At 52.2% G+C, this 12,632-nt stretch overlaps 2 protein-coding genes across 2 annotated transcripts; both read left to right on the top strand.

Annotated features, from left to right (window-relative positions):
* The first annotated feature begins 879 nt into the window (after positions 1–879).
* LOC144274380 (uncharacterized) lies at positions 880–7,275 on the top strand. Its single transcript, XM_077833165.1, is given in 7 exon segments — positions 880–1,078; positions 3,007–3,094; positions 3,652–3,778; positions 4,294–4,407; positions 4,742–5,917; positions 5,920–6,261; positions 6,264–7,275. Coding segments are annotated over 6 exon segments (1,869 nt in total). The 5' UTR covers positions 880–1,078; positions 3,007–3,070; the 3' UTR covers positions 6,350–7,275.
* A 192-nt stretch (positions 7,276–7,467) lies between these two features.
* LOC144274130 (uncharacterized) lies at positions 7,468–10,989 on the top strand. The gene is made up of 2 exons (XM_077832779.1): positions 7,468–9,384; positions 10,370–10,989. Exons 1-2 carry the CDS (start codon positions 9,015–9,017, stop codon positions 10,987–10,989), a joined length of 990 nt encoding a protein of 329 aa, XP_077688905.1. The 5' UTR covers positions 7,468–9,014.
* Positions 10,990–12,632: the final 1,643 nt, after the last annotated feature.

The raw sequence follows: 12,632 nt of genomic DNA, 5'->3' as shown, positions 1-12,632 counted from the left end.
GCACCTTTCCGGGGACACCGGGAAAAAGGTCCTGTCACCTAGAGCCTGAGGGCGTGTGGCCACTGCCAGAGCACGTGTCTGACCCGCGGCATCCCTGCAGCACAGCCAGGGCCTGGGCAGGAGGCCTGGGACGTGGGAGGGACGGACTGTGAACTGCCCCCGTGCCCACAGAGTGGGGCTAAGTGTTTTCCTTTCGCCTTTCTCATTGTTTCCTGATTATTTTTTTAATTAGTTGCTGTTTAGTAAATTGCATTTGTTCTGGAGTATAGACAATGGTCAGGGAGGAGGTCAGGGAAGCGTCCAGAGCAGAGAAAGTACCCTGGAGTGGGCACGCTCCAGCGCGTGTCCTGCGTGGTCACACCAAGGTTGGGGGCCAAGCCCCCCAGGAAGCCTGGGCCCAGCCTTGTCGGGGTTATAAGGACTTTACCACACAAGAGAGTGGAAGGGGAGCCCTCAAGGTGAGGCAGGCTCTGGGTGAGGGAAGAGGGAGCGAGGACTCAGATCCTTCTGCTGTTTGATTCCACAGCAGTGGGGGGTAAAGTCAGGAAAGTTCCCCACAGTAATGGGACCATTTCCCCGCTTACCTCCCTGCATGTTCACTGGTTTCCCCTAAAGTTCATTCAATATTTTAGGGAAAAGTGTCAGAGCTGGCCACACTCTGAGGCCACCAAAAATGTGGCCGTGAGAACCCCTGGGCTCGATGCTCAGGACGGGCCCTTCTGACCTTAGAGCCTGTGAGTGTAACAGAAGCGGGGCACAGGGATGCTGCAGCGCGGTGGGTTGATCGCTAGGACCCAGGAGCGGCTGGGGGGCGGCTCTGGGGGGAGGATCGCGGGGCTCAGGCCTGGCCCAGGAAGTGACTCGCAGCCGCTGCGGGGACTCTGGCTCCCGGCGAGATCCCCGCGCCCCGGCGGCTGGTGCTGGGAGCCCGGAGCCCGGGCTGCAGCCGGGAGAGGGGAACCTCCAGCCGGGCCCTGCCCGCTGCTCCCCGGGAGCCTCTCCCAGGGCAGAGCCCCCAGCCCGGCCAGGGCCCCTTCCCGGCCCGGCCCCTGCCCCGGGGGCCCCGCTCGGAGGGAAGGTAAGAGAGACCCGCCGCCCCGGCACCCCCGGGCTGCAGGGGGCGGGTTTGGCCCCGGGCTGCTCCCCGCGGAGCCGGCTGCGATTCCCTGCCCCGGGCCCGGGAAAGCTGCCGCAGGTCCCGGCGTGTGCGGGGCGGGGGCAGGATCACGTTACCCCCCGCTCCCCCCACTTGCTGCTTTGTTTCCCTGCCCCGGCCGGGTTGGTGCGGACGGAGGCTGCAGCTCAGGGTGTTGTGAGGGGGGCAAATAGGGAGGGGCAGACGGTGGGCCGGGGCCAAACTGGATGCAGGGTGGGTGCCCCATCCTGGGCCAGGGAAGGAGCGGGGCCCAGGGGCACAATCGGGGTGGGTGGGGGGGGGGCAGCACAGGCTCTGGATCTAGGCTAGCGGGGCCCTGCCGCACCCCCTGGCTTGAAGGGGTTTCCATCCTATCCAGGCTTTACAGTTTGGTTCAATGGCTCTCAGTGCTTCCCCCTCCGTACAGATTGTTTCAGGCCCCCTGCCTGGGACTAGGAGCTGGGGATAACAATGGGTACAGCTGGTGGGGGGTGAGCCCTCCTCGCATTGTAGGGACAGGACCCTAACCCCTGAGCACCCCCAACATCCCCCCCACTGAGCATGTGGCCCCAGCCTCTCCAGCCCCAGAGCCCATGGAGGGCGCATAGCCCCAGTCTGAACCCCAGGGGCAGCCGAAGGAGAAGCCTGACATGCTCCTCACAGGGGCCGTGCACCCCACCTCCGCAGTCAACTGTGACTCTCAGCCAGCTTGGAAAACAGAAGGGTTTATTGGTCGCTGGGAAGGCGGCACAGAACAGAGCTTGTTAGCACAGAAATCAAAAGCGTTCGGCAACGTCTGGCTTGGGGGGAATCCAGAGTCTTGAGTCCTGGGCTCTCCCCGCTGAGTCCCAAACCAGGAGACTGAGCCGCTTCCAGCCCCCCATCCTCACTGACACCCAGCTGCCCCTCCCCCATGCTTTCTCTCTTTCCCAGGAAAACAGGTCACCTGGCCTCCCCCTCTCTCTTTGTTCTCCAACATCTTCGGCTGGCTCCTTGCAGAGGATGAGCTCTGGCCATCACTTGCCAGGATAGAGAATTTTGGCCATTCTCTATGCCCAGCAGCCACTCTGCCATCACGCCTGCCCTCTAGAGGTCTCTGCAATGATCACACCCCTGTATCCCACCAGCTTGGTACTTGTGTAACACATGGGGAAACTGAGGCACACACACAGTATTCAGAGAAAACATTAAGAACAATCCCGCTTCATCAACCCCTCTGAGACCAGCCCAGGGGCACTTTCTCCAGTGGCTGGAACCACTTTGACCATACCAGCCCCTGAACCTGAGCCTGCAGATGATGGAGAGACCCAAGACAATGGGGCAGCCGCCAGTTCTCCCAGGGCGAGGGAAGAAGACAAAAAGGGAGAGTGGAGAGACTTGAAGGGGCAGCAGGAGCAGGAAGTGGGGAGGGAGGTTCCCAGCTCTGCCCAGATTCATTCCCTGCACCCCCGCGGCAGTCAGCTCTCCTGGGAACAAGGGCAGGAGCTGAGAGAGGAAAAGCCAGTTGCTCACTCTGCTGAGCACCGCACCACTTAGGGAGACGGGGGAGAGCTAGAGGGGGTCACAATACACTGTGGGGCAGTACCCTGAAGTGACTCCTTTGATTCTGCTCTTTTTCCAGCGTTTGGCTCAGAGATGCTGCTCTGGGGAGGTTTAGAAGGGACGTGGTGGGTTAGTTCTAAGCAGGGGGGGAGGGAGGGTGAGGCTGGTGGTGTGGCCGGGGAGGTAATGAACTAACTGGGTTTGTTCCCAGCATGGCAGTCATAGAATCAGAGCGTCTGTCTGCAGGGAGAGAGCCTGGGGGGAATCGGGGAGTGACATGGACTCCAGCCCCTTATGAAACCTGCCCAATCTCCCTGCTCCTCCGACAGGCTGAGGAATCGCGTCCACGTTTCGCTCCAGATTGTCCCATCTTGCAGGGGACAGGGCAGGGAAATGGCTGTGGTGGAGCCAGCTGAGGTAGGGGATTTTCAGGGAGCTTTTGGTGGTGGGGGAGGGGCATCGTAGAGGGGTTAATCACCCGGGGTGGGACGGGGTGTGATAAACTTGCTGGAACATGATCGACCTGGGCCTGATTCTCTGAACAGGCCCACTGGTGGGTAGGGGGGAAGGGGGAAACATTCCCCCATTTCTGAAACAGGGAACAGCCCCCCTGGGCAGGGCTGGGAAAATGGACCAGACTCCCAGTGCTGGAGCCTGACCCACTGGCCAGAGGCTGCTGTGAAATTCAAAGGGAAGCTGTCGGGATTCCTGTCCCTGTCCCCAGCTCCGGCTCAGAGCTCTGCCTCCCATCTCAGCCTGTTGCTGGCAGGTATGTGGGAAATGTGAAGAGCCTGCCCTGCTCCATCTGCTGGAGGGTGGGGATAAGAAGTTCTCACCTTCTCCCCACCCCCTGGAGCCTCCTGGCTGCTCTGAGCAGGGTGGGGGGAGGAATCTGCTTCTCTCACCCTTCTCCCCCGTAACTAGTGGGATTGTGGCTGGGGCAGCAGATGCTTAGTGGGCAACTCTTGTTCCAGATGCTGGTGACCTTCGAGGAGGTGGCTGTGTATTTCACCCAGGGGCAGGGGGCTCTGCTGGATCCCGCTCAGAGAGCCCTCTACAGGGACGTCATGCGGGAGAATTACGAGACAGTGACCTCGCTGGGTAAGGGATTCGTGGCTCCTTGGTTATTGGAAGCTGCGGGGTGCGGGGAGGGTTTGTGTGTCTGGCACCGCTGAGGTTCTTCCCTCATCACACTCCAATGAGACCAGGGTGTCATAACCTAAGGCACATACTAAATCATCCCCACCAGAGCCCCGTAGCTTGCAAGGTGAAGAACTCTTGTATTGTCCTGTCTGTGTTGTTTCTCGGTCACTCACAGAATCCCTCTTCTCTCTCCTCCTTGGGAACAGCTCCAGTCATGTGGAGGGCTCTGGGCTTCGCAGGTTTAGAAATAGGCAGGGGTTTAACACGAGAGCTGGGTGTGCATCACAATTCCCCTCACCTCCCCAGACATCTGCCTCCCCCGAGGGGGCTCAGTGACCTCGTTCCCGTCCCTTTGGATTCCACGTTCTCCCAGCACAGCACGGGGACAGGTGCCACCCACGGAATGTCCTTTCTGACAGACGCTCTCTCAGTCCTCCATACCCTCCTCTGATCTGAATTGACCACCTGTACAGGATTCCCCCTTCCCAAACCTGACCTGATCGCCCAACTGGAACGAGGGGAAGAGCCGTGGGTGCCCGATCTCCAGGCCGGTGAGGAAAGAGAGATCCCGAGAGTCACCCACACAGGTGAGGACTGACACAGAAACCATCTGGGGAATGAAGGAAAAAATTGAGAATCCCAGAAATGTGGTATCAGTAAGTTCCCTCAGTTCCTTCCTCATCTCACCCAGGGCAGGGCTGCAGTCAGGAGCTATCACTGACATTGTTTCCCACGTGTCCTGTTACTTGCAGGTGTTTCCTTCCCAACGTTCCTTCTCTGTGAAAGTTTGGGTGGGATTTGGAGGCAGAATCCAATTGCTCCATCTGTGCAGCTTTACTATGTTGGGTTTTCCCTCGGTGCTATTCCTCTTAATTTTTCCCTAGCAAAATGACTCCTGTCTGGATTGTCTCTCTGTCCCAGCAGGTGATGAGAGAGTGAGTGAAAACGAGGAGGGGAATCAACAGCAGGAGATTCCTGGGTACAGGGAATCACAGGGCACCTTTGTGGGAAGACCCCATAAGTGCTTAAACTGTGGAAAAAGTTTCATATGGAGGTCACAACTTGTTTTACATCATCGAATCCACACAGGAAAGAGACCCCACAAGTGCTTAGACTGTGGGAAAAGTTTCATACGGAGGTCAAACCTTCTTATACATCAGGCAATCCACACCGGAGAGAGACCCCATAAGTGCTTAGACTGTGGGAGAAGTTTCACACGGAGGTCAGACCTTGTTAAACATCAAGCAGTCCACACTGGAGAGAGACCTCATAAGTGCTTAGATTGTGGAAAAAGTTTCATACGGAGGTCACACCTTGTTAGACATCAGGCAATCCACAAAGGAGAGAGACCCTATAAGTGCTTAGACTGTGGGAGAAGTTTCACACGGAGGTCAGACCTTGTTATACATCAAGCAGTCCACACTGGAGAGAGACCTCATAAGTGCTTAGACTGTGGGAAAAGTTTCATACGGAGGTCAGACCTTGTTAAACATCAAGCAGTCCACACTGGAGAGAGACCTCATAAGTGCTTAGATTGTGGAAAAAGTTTTATACAGCGATCAACCCTACTTGATCATCAGGCAATCCACACTGGAGAGAGAGCCCAAAAATGCTTAATCTGTGGAAAAAGTTTCATACGGAGGTCAGATCTTGTTAAACATCAAGCAGTCCACACTGGAGAGAGACCTCATAAATGCTTAGATTGTGGAAAAAGTTTCATACAGAGTTCAGTCCTCGCAAAACATCAGCTAATCCACACAGGAAAGAAATCCCATAAATGTTTGGACTGTGGGAAAAGTTTTATACGGAGGTCAGACCTTCTTAAACATCAGGCAATCCACACAGGAGAGAGACCTCATAAGTGCTTAGACTGTGGGAAAAGTTTCATACAGAGATCCTGCCTTGTTAGACATCAGGCAATCCACACAGGAGAGAGACCTCATCAGTGCTTAGACTGTGGGAAAAGTTTCATACAGAGGTCCCACCTTGTTAAACATCAGGCAATCCACACTGGAGAGAGACCTCATCAGTGCTTAGACTGTGGGAAAAGTTTCATACAGAGGTCCCACCTTGTTAGACACCAGGCAATCCACACTGGGAGAGAGCCCATAAGTGCTTAGACTGTGGAAAAAGTTTCATAATGCTGTCAACCGTACTTGACCATCAGGCAATCCACGCTGGAGAGAGACCCCTTAAATGTTTAATCTGTGAAAAAAGTTACATAGAGAGGTCCCGCCTTGTTAGACACCAGGCAATCCACACTGGGGAGAGAGCCCATAAGTGCTTAATCTGTGGAAAAAGTTTCATATGGAGGTCTGACCTTGTTAAACATCAGGCAATCCACACTGGAGAGAGACCTCATAAGTGTTTGGACTGTGGGAAAAGTTTCATACGGAGGTCAAACCTTCTTACACATCAGGCAATCCACACCAGAGAGAGCCCCCAAAGTGCTTAGACTGTGGGGAAAGTTTCATACATAGGTCCCACCTTGTTAAACATCAAGCAATCCATACAAGAGGGAGACCATAAGACTCTTGGAAAGGTTTCAGAAACAGATTAGCCCTTCTAAAGATCAGGCTATCCACACACACGAGAGAACCCCGTAAGTGCTTAGACTATGGAAAAATGTTTCAAATAGATGTCATCCCTTGTTTTACATCAGAGAATTCACACAGAGGAGTGACCCCATAACAGCTTAGCCTGTGAAAGACCTTTTAAATGGAGGTCAGAACTTGTTTCAAATTAGGCAATTCACACAGGAGAGAGACCCTATAAGTGTTTGGACCATGTGAAAAGTTTCACACAAAGATCGAATCTTATAACACTCAGAAGATCCACACAGGAGAGAGACTGCATCAGTGCTCAGACTGGAAAAAGTTTCCTACATAGGTCAGACCTTGTTAAACATCAGCTAATCCACAGAGAAGAGAGATCCCTTAAGAGCTTAGGCTGTGGGTAAAGTTTTATAAGGAGCTCAGCTCATGTTTTAGATCAGAGAATCCACACAGGAGACCCCATAAGTGCTCAGACTATGGAGAAACTTTCATACCGTGGTCAAGGCTTCTTAATTATCAGGCAGTCCTCAAAAGAGGGAGACTCCGTAAGTGCTTAGACTGTGGAAAAAGTTTCATACAGAGGTCAGACTTTGTTAAACATCAGACAATCCACACTGAAGAGAGGTCCGATAAGTGCTTAGACCAGGGGTGGGCAAACTTTTTGGCCCGAGGACCACATCGGGGTTGAAAACTTGTATGGAGGGCTGCGTCAGGGAAGGCTGTGCCTCCCCAAACAACCTGGACCCGCCTCCATCTGACCCCCTCCCACTTCCTGCCTTCTGACTGCCCCCCTCAGTATCCCTGATCCATCCAATCCCTCCTGCTTCTTGTCCCCTGACCGCCCCCTCCAGAGACCCCCCACCCACCCCTAACCACCCCCCAGGACCTCATCCCCTATCTAAACCCCCTGACTGCCCCCTCCAGGGGCCCCTGCCCCAAACCACCCCCCCAGAACCCCACCCCCTTCCCAATCCCCCATTCTCCCTGTCCCCTGACTGCCCTAACCCCTATCCACACCCCTGCCCCCTGACAGGCCCCCGGGACTCCCACACCTATCCAATCCCCCCCATGTACCCCATCCCCTGACCGCCCCCCCCCAACAGCCCCCGTCCCCTTACTCCCCCCTGGGACTCCCTGCCCCTTATCCAACCCTCCGGCCCCGGCCCCCTTACCACGCTGCTGGTGGCCCGGCAGGAGCCAGACACGCTGCACCACTCTCCCGGAGGAGCACGCAGCCCCACCCCTCAGAGCGCTGCCCACACGGTGCGCTGAGGCTCCGGGAGAGCGGGGAAGGTAGGGGATGGGCTGGGAGCAGCCTCCCCCACCGGGCGCTCAGGCAGGCCGGATGTGGCCCGCAGCCCGTAGTTTGGCCACCCCTGGCTTAGACTGTGGGATACATTTCAGAAACTGATGAGTCCTTGTTCTACATCAAGGAATCCACAAGACTCCATAAGTGCTTGGACTGAGCAAAAGTTGTACACAGAGATCACACCTCATTAAACACGGGAAAATTCACACACGATCTAAACTTCTGTGACACCTGGCCCAAAAGAGTTAAGAACCTTGCAGGCTAATTGACCCAGATTCAACCTTTAGAGACATGTTAGAAAAGTGTGTAAATGGTATTTGGGGCCACTCCAAGTAATATAGAGTAGAACTTTGAAATGTAAACTGGTGTTGTTAAAATATTGGAAGAAGATAGTAGGGCTGTTGATTAATTGCAGTTAACTCGCGTGATTAACTCAAAAAAATTCATCGGGGTTAGAAAAATTAATCTCAATGAATCACATTGTAAAACAATAGAATACCAGTTGGAATTTGTTAAATGTTTTTGGATATTTTTCTGCGTTTTCTCATATGTTGATTTCTCACAACAAAGAATAGAAAGTGTAGAGTGCTCACTTTATATTATTTTTTATTACAAATATTTGTACTATAAACATTCAAAACAAAAATAGTATTTTTCAATTCACCTCATACAAGTACTGTAGTGAAATCTCTTTATCAGGAAAGTGTAACTTAGAAACATAGATGATTTTAATTATATAAGTGCACTCAAAAATAAAGCAATTAAGACCTTTAGAGACTAGAAGTCCACTCAGTGCTACTTCTTTTTCTGCCAATCGCTAAGGCTTGGTCTATGCTACGAGTTTATGTTGGATTTAGCAGCGTTAAATCGAATTAACCCTGCACCCGTCCACACAATGAAGCCATTTTTTCGACATAAAAAAAGGGCTCTTAAAACCGATTTCTGTACTCCTCCCCAATGAGGGGATTAGCGCTGAAATCGACATCGCTGTTTCGAATTAGGGTTAGTGTGGATGCAATTCAAAGGTAGTGGCCTCTGGGAGCTATCCCACAGTGCACCATTGTGACCGCTCTGGACAGCACTCTGAACTCGGATGCACTGGCCAGGTGTACAGGAAAAGCCCCAGGAACTTTTGTAACTCATTTCCTGTTCGCCCCAGGCGAGTTCATCAGCACAGGTGACCATGCAGTCTCAGAATTGAAAAAGAGCTCCAGCATGGACCAAACAGGACGTACTCGATCTGATCGCTGTATGGGGAGAGGAATCCGTGCTATCAGAACAACGTTCCAAAAGACGAAATGCCAAAACATTTCAAAAAATCTCCGAGGCCATGAGGGACACAGGCTACAGCAGGGACGCAACACAGTGCCGCGTGAAACTTAAGGAGCTCAGACAAGCGTACCAGAAAACCAAAGAATCAAACGGACGCTCCGGGACAGAGCCCCAGACATGCTGCTTCTACGCTGAGCTGCATGCCATTCTAGGGGGGGCCGCCACCACTACCCCACTCCTGTCCGTGGACTCCGAGGATGGGATACTCTCCTCCATGCCTGAGGATTTTGCAGATGGGGAAAATGAGGAGGAGGAGGACGAGCTTAAGGAGAGCACACAGCACACCGTTCTCCCCGACAGCCAGGATCTTTTTATCACCCTGACTGAAATACCCTCCCAACCCAACCAAGCCAGAGAAGGGACCTCTGGTGAGTTTACCCTTTTAAATATAATACATGTTATAAAAGCAAGCATTTTTTAATGATTAAGTAGCCCTGAGGACGGGGGATGCATTCGTGGCCAGTATTGCTCCTGGAAAAGTCTGTTAACGTGTCTGGGGTTGGAGTGGAAATCCTCCAGAGACGTCTCCATGAAGCTCTCCTGGAGGTACTCTAAAAGCCTTTGCAGAAGGTTTCTGGGGAGAGCAGCCTTATTCCGTCCTCCATGGTAGGACACTTTACCACGCCATGCTAGTAGCAAGTAATCTGGTATCATTGCATGACAAAGCCTGGCAGCGTATGGTCCCGGTGTTTGCTGGCATTCAAGCAACATCCATTCTTTATCTCTCTGTGTTATCCTCAGGAGAGTGATATCATTCATGGTAACCTAGTTGAAATAGGGGAATTTAATTAAGGCGACATTGAGAGGTGGCCATTCCTACTGGGCTGTTTGCCTGTGGCTGAAAGGAAATCCTCCCCACAGCTAGCCACGCGGTGGAGGTAGGGGGGAGCTTTGGCGCTGAGCTGTTCATGTTTGGCTAGCAGGGATCTTCCCTGATACCAGCCACACAGTGTGGGGAGAGATAAAGCAATCATCCCAGAAAATTGAATGGCGGGGCGGGTTAGTTTGGTTTTTGCTGCTGCACGTTAACAGGAAAACCGCAGCAGTAAATGGCCAACTCAACCTGCTTTGCTTGGTATGGGAGAGGAGGGCGCTGCTGTTATGAAGGTTGCAGAAGCCGAAAGACTATGGCTTACCATGGCCGCCTGCAAGCCGAGTTCTGCTGCCCGGCGCGGCGTGTGTGATCTCGAACCCCAACGCCGCAGGCACTCAATAGAAGATGCAAAATGCGACCTCGCACCAAAATCACACGTGCTCTGTAATGTGAATCGTTCAGTTCACCGTGGAAGAGTATAGCCATTGTTCTGTAAAATGTATCTTTTAAAATACTTCACTCCCTTTTTTTCCCTCCAGCAGCTGCCAATGTTTCAAGCCTCCCTCCTCCGTCCCAAAGGCTATCTCAGATAAGGCGGCGAAAAAAACGCACGCGCAATGAAATGTTCTCTGAGCTCATGCAGTCGTCTGGCACTGACAGAGCTCAGCAGAATGTGTGGAGGGACACAATAGCAGAGTACAGGAAAGTGGCCGATGAACGTGAGGAGAGGTGGTGGCAGGAAGATCAGAGGAGACATGAGGCAATGCTGGGGCTACTGCAGGATCAAACGGACATGCTCCGGCCTCTGGTGGAGGTTCATGAACGTCAGCAGGATCACAGACTGCCGCTGCAGCCGCTGTTTAATTGCCCTCCCTCCTCCCCAAGTTCCATAGCCTCCTCACCCAGATGCCCAAGAACATGGGGGGAGGGAGGTGGGGAGGCTCCGGGCACCCAACCACTTCATCCCAGTGGACAGCCCAAGCAACAGAAGGCTGTCATTCAAGAAGTTTTAAAGTGGCCTTTTCCTTCCCTCCTGCCTTCTTCCCATACCTCACCTGGGCTACCTTGTGAGTTATCTCCCTATTTTTATAATCAATTAATAAAGAATACATGTTTTTTAAATGATAGTGACTTTATTTCCCTTGCAAGCAAGCTGTGATCGAAGGGGGAAGGGTGGGTGGCTAACAGGGAATTTAGAGGCAACCAAGGGGGCGGGTTTTCATCAAGGAGAAACAAACAGAAGTGTCACACGGTACCCTGGCCAGTCATGAAACTGGTTTTCAAAGCTTCTCTCATGTGCACCACTTCCTGCTGTGCTCTTCTAACCTCCCTGGTGTCTGGCTGCGCGTATTCAGTGGCCAGGCGATTGGCCTCAACCTCCCACCCTGCCATAAACGTCTCCCCCTTTACTCTCACAGAGATTGTGGAGCACACAGCAAGCAGCAATAACAATGGGAATATTGGTTTCGCTGAGGTCTGAGCGAGTCAGTAAACTGCGCCAGCGACCCTTTAAACATCCAAATGCACACTCTACCACCATTCTGCACTTGCTCAGCCTATAGTTGAACAGCTCCTGACTACTGTCCAAGGTGCCTGAGTACGGTTTCATGAGCCAGGGCATTAAGGGGTAGGCTGGGTCCCCAGGGATAACTGTAGGCATTTCAACATCCCCAACAGTTATTTTCTGGTGTGGGACATAAATCCCTTCCTGCAGCCATTGAAACAGATCAGAGTTCCTGAAGACACGAGCATCATGAACCTTTCCTGGCCATCCCACGTTGATGTTAGTGAAATGTCCCTTGTGATCCACCAGTGCTTGCAGCACCATTGAAAAGTACCCCTTGCGGTTTATGTACTGGCTGCCCTGGTGGTCCGGTTCCAAGATAGGGATATGCATTCCGTATATAGCCCCACCACAGTTAGGGAATCCCATTGCAGCAAAGCCATCTCGTGTGACCTGCACATTTCCCAGAGTCACTACCTTTGATAGCAGCAGCTCAATGATTATGTTGGCTACTTGCATCTCAGCAACCCCCACAGTAGATTTGTCCACTCCAAATTGATTCCCGACTTACTGGTAGCTGTCTGGCATTGCAACATTCATTCATAAAATCAGTTACCCCAGTAACTGGTTAATTGAGTTTCACTTTCAATCCAATTGCTGCTTAAATCACTGAAACTTGAACTGTTTCAACATTGTAACTTCTGCTCACTGTTTGCCATTTCTTACACTTGTCCATATTGTAACTCAAACTCCATTTTAATTTGTCCCAAACTCCATTTTAAAAATGCTTACTCCATTTTGCAAAAGCCTAATGTAATCTTATTAGTTTAGTTTAGATGTGTGAATGAGGTATGTATGGATGATGGAATCAACCTCTAGCCCCAGCCTGTCCTGATAAAATAAAGTGTAAACACCCAGTGTCTGAAGATGCGGACAACAGCCCTGACAAAGTAAGACGAGTCCACCCTCAAAAGAAAAGAACAAAAGTACAATTGAAGAAACATCAAAGCCAGGTCCTAGGCTGAAAGTCATGTTTGCAATTGACGGGTGATCAATCACACCGAACCCAGAGGCAGCGTGACACAGCAAGACCTATAGACTCTAGATTGAAACTAAAGCCTACAAAAAAGGATGGATGAGATGGAAGACTTTGGAGGGTACCATTCTGCAGCCAACATGGAAGGGCATCGGTGCATGCCCAACAGAGACCCAGCTCTTCCTTGTGCCCGGCTTTCCTGGCCAGTTAGCCGTCACAGGCATCGAACCCAAGATATTAGTTATTGGTTATAAATCAAATT

This window comes from Eretmochelys imbricata, chromosome 14 (genome assembly GCF_965152235.1).
Source record: "Eretmochelys imbricata isolate rEreImb1 chromosome 14, rEreImb1.hap1, whole genome shotgun sequence".
NCBI lineage: Eukaryota > Metazoa > Chordata > Testudines > Cheloniidae > Eretmochelys > Eretmochelys imbricata.
The sequence above is the reverse complement of the archived record's forward strand: the minus strand, read 5'-3'. Positions and strand labels throughout refer to the sequence as shown.